Genomic DNA, 9,263 nt, shown 5'->3' with positions numbered 1-9,263 from the left:
TCTGACGTCAGTGCAGTGGAAACTGCAGAAGGAAGTAGTTGCTGTGGTTTTACATACGCAACATGCAAACAAGCAAAAACATACAGTCTTGACATTCAGTCACCTCAAGGTGCTTTATATTGTAAGATACAGAGCCTACAGTAATGCAGAGAAAACGCCAACCATCAGACAACTCCCATTGAGCAACCACTTGGTGACAGTGGGAAGGAAAAACTTAACAAGAAGTAACCGTTGGCAGAATCAGGCTCAGAAAGACCATATTATTGAAATAATAAAGTAGCAATTTTTCCTATATTATCAAAAGCCGCAAAGACAATTTTGCAATTTTAAAATTTAAAGCTGTTTTTTTAAAACAGAACAGTTTTCAGAAACAACTCGAGATTTTGTATTTGTTTTTTATTAATTTGATCATTAGACCTGATTAAGCTTCAGATTAATGAGTTTCAGACTCAGCTACTTAGCTAATAGGTGAAAGCTAGCAACATAAACTGGTGGTATCTGTGTGGGGGTGGGTTTGTGCTCAGTTTAGACTCATTATGATATCTCAGCAGAACCTATTGTGGCTCATGAGAACTTGGAATACATGACTCATGACATGGTTTCACTGATCTAATCTGACTCTAAAATCAAATATAACTCTTTGTATTTCAAAAAAGTAGAAATTTGCATAATAACTCATGGATTTAACTCTACAATTTCCACTTCTTTCCTGCTGCTCTCACTCTCCTGGGTTGCTTGTGTTGTCATTCTTGACCCCATGCTAAAGTTCACCTGAGCTCGAAAAGTCTTACAGAGGAAAAAGTAAACAAGAGGGTCCAGACAAACATTTAAAACTGATAAGATAGTGGTCACTTCCTTCAAGTAGTACAATAGCTGACCCACAGAGCAGCTGGTCCACAAAAAGGTATAGGGAAGACGAGCCAGGTGATAGGGCACAAAACAAAGACAGAAGATGCTGACCAGCACCAACATGTTCCTGCGAGACTTCACCAGCTTGTCAGTGCTGAAGGAGGCCAGCTGCCTCTGCTGTGCCTGCAACACCCTGCGGGAGGTACTGTAGTAGAAGAAGACCAGGGATATGAAGACTAAGAGGAAGATGATGGTGCAACTGATTTGAAATGTTTTATGAAGGATGCTGAATGACGTACTGAACAGGGGCCCACAGTAGCCAGGGTCAGAGGTCAGAGGTTTGTGAGTAATGAAAAACATAATGTTGTAGGTGATTGTTGGAGCCAGGAGAAAAACCCAGGTGACCGTGGAGACGATGTGGGCAGTTCGTACTGTCTGCAGGATGTGAGTTCCTGAAGGATGGATGATTGTCAGATACCTGCGGAGAGAAGAGAAAGGAGGCAGTAGACAGCTTCAATCATTAGTAAAAGTGGTGCAGATATGTTTTTACTGTTGAGGTGAAAGGAGTTGTTGGTGCTTTAGTCAGGAGCACAGAATATGTAGTTCAGCCACTAATCTAGTTTAAACATTGTCATGAATTCAAGTCTGAAATCAGTAAAAGTTCCTTACCTGTCGGCAGCGATGTACCCCATGAATATGATGCTGGCGTACATGTTGAGGTACAGGGAAGTAGCTCCAAAGCTGCAGTAGAGCTCCCGAAAGATAACAGACCTGCTGGCATAATCAGTGACACGCATTGGCAAAGAGACGCAAAGCAGGAAGTCAGCAGCTGTCAGGTTCTTCAGGTAGACCATCAAGCTCCTCGATGCCTGCTGCTGAGCTTGGCAACAGTAAAACTTTATGATGAAGCCATTGAGGAGTAAACCCACCTGATGAGACAGAGACAGAAGAGATCCTGTTTGTGTGGAATCTGAACCAGGTGAGGGGAATCCTTAATCCATAATCTGAAGATTTAAAACGTACCAGAAACACTAGACTGTAGGCCAGCATAAAGAAAGGGTTGACTGATTGGACAACCAGATCACACGTCCGGTTGACAGATGAAGTCACAGGTTTTAGGTCATCCATGTTTCTGGAGCTGTAAAAAAAAGTCCCAGCCACAGATATTTGTTTTTGGAGCAAATTTAAAAGAAAAGTTTTTTCCCTTTAAATTGCTTTACTTTTCTACTGTCTTATCATGTTCATACAATTCATTTCACAACTGTTGTCTGTGGCTGTTTTGTGATGGAATTTAATTTAATTAATAAAGCACCAAATTTAAACAGTCGCCTCAAGCTGTGTTGTGTTGTATGAGATGGCCCTGCCGGTCCTGTGATGCACCTGTACTGTCTCAATCAATCAGTTGATCAATCAATCATCTCCTCTCATGAGTCTTATTAGGTGTAATTATCCTTTAAATACAGTCTGAGAAGGAGGAGTGGGAATAATCCTCCCCTGAATCTTATTACTGACTTACGGCTCTGTGAAGTACTTTTGGCTTCTGACACGCAAACACCAGCTTTGTTTTAATTCATTATTACACACAAAAGTCCCTCCACTCAGTGTCTAAAACACAGGACAGGAACATAAGCGCAATAACTCAGCAACATGAATCAGTAACAAAAGAGAAACCATGGACTGATTCATGATCAGCATAACGGACAAAAAAAACTGTTTATGCAGTTTTCAGCTTAGAGCAGGAAAAAACTGCTCGTGTCATTATGCCCTCTTGAAGATAAGGAAACACGCACTTGTAGCGTGAAGTCTGAGTTATTCCCCTGTTTCGCTTTGTTGCTAAACTGGCGCAACGCATTTCACATATGGAAAAAAGACAATTTTCTGTTGAGTTGTAATTTAAAAGTTGTATATTTATTGTACATTTCATTTGCAATAATGCTCAAAAACAACCAGTTGATTTGAGGAAAATCTGTCTGAGGTTTAACCAAAATGTAACTAACAGAACCTTGGAAAATAAAATGGATGGTTGAGGTATTAATACTGTACATAATTTATAATGGTTAGGTCTACTTTGGTTTTTCAGGTCTTTGCTTGTCTTTTTTACGTTATCTTGGATTTCATCAGTTAGAAAGCTCAACAAAACCATCCCCACCAGCTGCACCATCATCTTTCTGTTCTTCTACTACAGCACTTCATACAGACTGCTGCTGCTGACACAGCAGAGCCATTTGGCCTCTTCTGCCTGTTGAATCAGTGCCATAGATGAGCAAGAAAAAACCATATTCTCCTGCTGGATGCTCCTGACTGTGGCAGGTGGTGTTTTGTGGCTCAGCTGCACTGGAGGGATGGAGCATTTGGCTCAGCATCAGAGGTCAGGGCATGCTGTCCTACAAATCGGACCCCTCATCTCATCATCTCCATCTTACCAGTTAGATATCTGTGAAGGTCCTCAGTCATCCAGGTCATCGTAGTCTAAGGAGCTTGGAAAGAAAAGCGTCTGGAATTCTTTAAGTTGCTTGAAGACGTTTCACCTCTCATCCGAGAAGCTTCTTCAATTCTAAGGGTCAAATGGTGGGGAGTCCCAGATTTAAACCCAGTGGGAGTGACCCCCCAAAGAGGGACAAAGGACCTCCTCATGATCATCTACCTAATCACATGAGCCGAGGTGTGAAAACAGGTGTGGGTCACAATCAGCCAAGGTTTCGGGTGAGCTCATTGTGAAACCTGGCCCCACCCTATCATGTGATTTCCTGAGGTCAGATGGCCCAGGATGTGAGTGGGCGTTAAGGCGTCTGGGAAGGGATCTCAAAACTGGATTATAGATGGCAGAGAGTTGGTGTCGTAAACCACCGCCTCTGTTCAAGGATACCAGTTAGACACCGCCCACTGGATTCCATTGGTTGGGCCGGTGGACTCCACCAGAAACATGGCCTGTGTGTTTTGTTTATAGAAGTGAAAATGATAGAGAAAGGACATTTAATGAATTTAACGAGATTTATTAATCTCGTTTTCTTCTTTTTTTAGGCTACTAGCCAGGTCTTTCTTCTAGGGATGGGTATCGTTTAGGTTTTATCCGATACCAGTGCCAATCCCGTACTTTTGAAGCGGTGCATTTCTCGGCTTTTAAAAAAACGCTATACATGTCAAGGTTTGTCATGAGATTCGAGGAGTTACCTCCTTTGCACAGTATCAGCTTAAAGCACTTCTTGCAGGCAGTTGAGTTTGCATCTTTTGCTGTGAAGTACAGCCAGACTTTTGATCGCTTCGCCTTGGGCATTTTTAATCTGTAGCTCTGCTCTAAAAGAACGTGCGTACCTGGGCCCGCCGACTATCCTTGGAAAGGTAACGTGATTGGCTAGAATCCAAAGTGTATGGCATCTCAGGAAAAAAAAGCACCGAAATGTGCGCTGCTTTTCGATCTGGTTACCTATCCCTACTCTCTACTGCCATGGAAGACTTCATGAAGAATGCAATTAAAAGGAAATTGTAAACATCCTGAGCATCAAATAAACTCATACATTCAAAAAATATTTCAAATTTCACCAAAACCACAGGGTCTCAAGAAAACCGGAAAAGAATAAATATCCTTTCAACTCCGCTAATCCAATTTAAACAGTGAACGTCACCTCCTCTATACCTCCTACCACAGTGGATTTTTCCTTCCCACAAATTGGTTCCTCTTCTGAGGACTAAACTATGAAAAAAACAATAATAACGATGAAACTTTCCCAACACAAAAGCCCAAGCAGACTTCTTGTTGTCTCTTTTACTCACCAGAGTATTGAGTCCAGTCAGACCAGCGATTCCACCTGGATTTGCTCTATGATCCTACAGGTGGTGAAACTAACACTATAATAAAAGACATATTCTCAAAATCCCAGTTCTTCATTTAAACGAAAGCGAATCAAAACGGCAGCAGAAAACGGGAAGTCTCTGGACTGGCCTCCTTCATGACAGTCCGAGGTTTCAGACTTTCAATACACTTCCTGTGTTGGCAACATTAACGTATAATTCATAAATCATAAAATTTCAGCAGAAATCCACAGATTCTTCTTCATTGCGTTTCAGTTCACTAAAGATGAGACGCTTTTTTTAAAGATCTATTTTTAGCGTGATGATTTGATGAAGCTCTTGTTACTGAATACATGTAGTGTTATTAGTGGTCATTTCTGTGCTTGGCTGTTATAGATTATATATTTTTTAGATTAGCTTAGTTTGTTTGGTTGTTGTTTGTTTCTTCTAAATGAATAAAACACTGGATACGATCATAAAGTGCTGAATATCATTCAGGGCCCAAGTGCGGGCAGTCCTAAGTTTCCAGCTGACATGGAGCCACCATGACTGAGTGAAAATGGTCCAAATTCTTTCAGCTCCAATAAGATTCTCAGTGTCAATGTTCTCCAAAATATTGCATTAAAGTTTAATGTCTCGGTGTCACTAAAAAAGAGGTGGTAGCAGCAGTGTTATTGTACAATGTACGTTAAAAGAAGACAGTTCTTATTCATGAAGCATCATGAAAAGTATTCTTTTCAACCTGTCAGCAGTTTCCAGCAACACTGTGTCATCTTCCCGTTGGTACATCATGTACGCTATTATCACCTCTGTGCTGAGAAATGTCACTGATTCAGACATCACTTCAGTGGAAACAGGAGGAGGAAGTAGCTGCTGTGGTTTCACTCAAACATACAAAACCATAAAAACTGTTCGTGTTTTTAAAATACACTGTGAAATACAGAGAATCCACATTGTTCATTCAAATCTATTTAAAAAATTGAGTCTAAACAAGTGTCAAATAAGCAGTAGAGAGTGATTGAATTCATGAACTCACTGAACATTCTGATGAGAACTAAACTAGAAGCTGCACCTGAGTTTTGGGAGGAAGCAGCTCAGCGTTAGACAAGAAAAGCAAATTAAAGTTCACAGAAGTGAAATCTAACATTTAAATGCTGTGAGTTTTAAATAAACCTTTATTAAATACGGTAAAATACTGAATGAATTTAGTGTGTGTGTGTGTGTGTGTGTGTTAAAGGTAACAGCCCTGCAATAAAACTTGAGAACCTGTAGTCGCATCAGAAACAGGACGCAATGACCGCAGAGTTAAAGTCAGTCTGTGTGACACAGATTAACGACACAATCCAGGTCACAAAGAACAACATCGTGATCATTTATCAGCTCCAGGATTTGGAAAAAACAACTGAAAGAAAGTAAATGCAATATAAATGTGTGATTGTTTACGCTACATGTTAGACTGAAGTGGAAAGAAGAAGCTAAAAACGAAGTCACGCCTGCAGTAGAGAGGTTCAGTTCTCACAGTGCATCTGGATGGTGTTCACAGCGCTTCACTTGCTCCACGCTTTGTCATGTTGCAGCCTCAATCCAGAATTGATTCATTTTCACTTCGAAAATATTACCAAGTGAAAAAGTTAGTTTTCAATTCTTGCAAATTAATTAACAATAAGACGAAAATATAACATGTCACCTTTCTTCCAATTAGCTGAAATAATCCAAAATAAATAATATTTACTTACTTACTGTTTATTAAGTCTCGATAAATTCTCATTGTTTTTTTCCAGTTAATAGACAAGTGACAACATTAAAACAGAGACGAAAGGCAGAACAGAGGTAGACAGAAGGAACAGCAAGTACTCTCTGTGTGTGCTTTAAGTGTGTGTGCATTTCTGTGCAGAAAGCAGGGCCACCACCCATAGAGCGTTTAAATTACAACTCAGCATGATTGTTTTTAATCAACTATATCATCGTTTTTTCAAAATGCGTCTCATGGAGCACATTATCATAATTTGGTCTATTACTTAACAATTTTCCCGTATGGCTGTGTTCACGATTGCATGCGTAGTCACTGAGCACCAAGTCAGGTGTGAGGTGGTTTTTGTTTGCGCTCATGAGCTTTCGTTTGCAGCTACTGAGAGTTGGAAGGATTGTAATGATCAGCAACTGATGACACACCTTTGCAGCAAGGCCAGCTGATCAACCGACAGGACCATAGCTTCAGGGGCCATCATAAGATTAAAGATATACAGAGTTCAGTTGTTTACCAGGCTATGACAATGGCCTGAATGGAGCTCCTTTACTGATGAAGACCTCTGCTGTTTGCAGAGCCTGCCCCAGAACTAGTTACATCTTTACTGAGCTGTTCTGATCTTTGGGCATGCCCTGTTATCCCACGATAGAGCTCAGGTCCATTCAGGCTGTGCCTGTGGTGGAGATGATTTTGTACATTTAACACTGCATTGTTTGTAAAATTTAAACATACATTGGTTCTGTTTATTCATTTTAAAGCTGCTGCCTATGTTTAAGTGCACTTGTGCTGACTGTAGCCTCACATCGATCTCTGAGCTCAAATGAAACTTTATTTATAAAATATATGTCATTTTATTCTATGCTAAATCAGCCACATGTCTAATAGCTGAAAGCAGCAACAGCAACACAATACAAATGCAAATTTCTTCATTTTATAAAATGTTGGACTTTTTGACTCTCCTGGACATCTTTTTCACCTGCTCCCGAAAAGTCTTACAGATGAAAAAGTAAACAAGAGGGTCCAGGCAGACATTTGGAACTGATACCATGGTGGTCACCTCCTTCAAGTAGTACAATACCCGACGTACAGAGCAGCTGGTCCACAGAAGTGTATAGGGAAGACAAACCAAGTGATAGGGCACGAAACAAAGACAGAAGATGCTGACCAGCACCAATATGTTCCTGCGAGACTTCAAAAAGCTTGTCAGCACAGGAGGAGGCCAGCTGACTCTGCTGTGCCTGCAACACCCTGCGGGAGGTGCTGTAGTAGAAGAAGACCGGGGATATGAAGACCAAGAGGAAGATGATGGTGCAACTGGTTTGAAATGTTTTATGAAGGACGCTGAATGATGTACTGAAGAGAGACTCACAGTAGCCAGGGTCAGAGGTCAGAGGTTTGTGAGTGATGAAAAACATAATGTTGTATGATTGTTGGAGTCAGGATAAAAACCCAGGTGACCGTGGAGACGATGTGGGCAGTTTGTACTGTCTGCAGGATCCTGAAGGAGGAACAATCTTCAGATATCTGCAGAGAGAAGTGAAAGGAGGCAGTTACACTTTCAATCATTAGTAAAAGTGGTGCATATATTTTTTTTACTATTAAGATCAAAAAAGTTGCCGATGCTTTAGGCAGGAGTACAGAATTTGCAGTTCAGCCATTAAACTTAGTCTGACCTCAGTAAAGGTTCCTTACCTGTTGGCAGCGATGTACCCCATGAATATGATGCTGGCGTAAATGTTTAGACACAGGGCAGAAGCTCCAAAGCTGCAGTAGTATCTGTGAACAATGCCAGAACTGCAGCCATAGTGGATTATTCACAGTGGCAGAGCGAGGCATAGGAGGAAGTCAGCAGCTGTCAGGTTCTAGACCATCAAGCTGCTCGATACCTGCTGTGGAGCTTGGTGAAAGTAAAACCTCATGATGATGCCATTCAGGATTAAACCCACCTAAAGAGAAAAAGGACAGACAGAGAGGACATTGATATATGCACATATCGGAAAATTATAAACTTACCAGAAACACCAAACTGTAGACCATCATAAAAAAAGGGTTGACTGGTGGAACAACCAGATCACAGGTCTGGTTAACAGATGAAGTCATATTTGTTGGGTCAACCATGCTTCCGTAGCTGAAAAATAAATACAATTCACAAAGAAACTTCACACGTTAAGAAGAGCTGCCATCATTCATCTGATCGAAGTTGATGCATGTGTTTGGGGATAGTTATTATATTTCATCATTTTCACGGTTTTCTAAAAACTCAGAAAGCTTTCAGTTAATCCAAAAGTGAAAGAGCATGGAGATTAAAGCTGTGCTGTATATAATGCATATTTTCCACACTATAAGGTGCACTTAAAATCCTTTAATTTTCTCAAAGATTGACAGTGTGCCTTATAATCCGGTGCGCCTTTTGTATGAATTCTGGTTGTGCCTACAGACCTCGGACCAATTTTATGTGGTACACAGCGCTCAAAAATCTGTCAAAAATGTTTTAGTATGACTTTGGTAAGCTACGAAGATGCAACGCTTGATGGATTGTCAAAGCGTTACAGCTACAGTAGTCAGGAGCCTCGCGGAGTAATCCAAAACTCCGTTCACTTCAGCTCTTAAAGTCAAACAAATGCTGCAGCATGACTGAGAGTTAAAAACTGTCTAAATTCTTTTATCCTTAATAAAATGATCAGCTTTGCTGCTTTACCAGGTGCAACAATTAAGTTTAACATCCAGCAGCACGGTGGCACGGTGGTTAGCACTGTTGCCGCACAGCAAGAAGGTCCTGAGTTCAATTCCACCATCAGGCCGGGGTCTTTCTGTGTGGAGTTTGCATGTTCTCCCTGTGTTTGCGTGGGTTCTCTCCGAGTACTCCCCTCAAAAGTTT

At 40.9% G+C, this 9,263-nt stretch overlaps 1 protein-coding gene across 1 annotated transcript; it reads right to left on the bottom strand.

Moving 5' to 3' along the window:
- Positions 1 to 459: 459 nt before the first annotated feature.
- Positions 460 to 4,987, bottom strand: LOC120720790 (P2Y purinoceptor 14-like). Its single transcript, XM_040010571.1, has 4 exons — positions 4,621 to 4,987; positions 1,873 to 1,987; positions 1,519 to 1,778; positions 460 to 1,327 (listed from the first exon to the last, which is right to left on the bottom strand). The coding sequence occupies exons 2-4, from the start codon at positions 1,975 to 1,977 to the stop codon at positions 676 to 678; spliced, it is 1,017 nt and encodes a 338-aa protein (XP_039866505.1). The 5' UTR covers positions 1,978 to 1,987; positions 4,621 to 4,987; the 3' UTR covers positions 460 to 675.
- Positions 4,988 to 9,263: the final 4,276 nt, after the last annotated feature.

This window comes from Simochromis diagramma, unplaced genomic scaffold (genome assembly GCF_900408965.1).
Source record: "Simochromis diagramma unplaced genomic scaffold, fSimDia1.1 OVJJ01000418.1, whole genome shotgun sequence".
In the NCBI taxonomy this organism is placed as follows: Eukaryota; Metazoa; Chordata; class Actinopteri; order Cichliformes; family Cichlidae; genus Simochromis; species Simochromis diagramma.
Note: the sequence above shows the minus strand (reverse complement) of the source record. Positions and strands in the feature narration are given on the sequence as shown.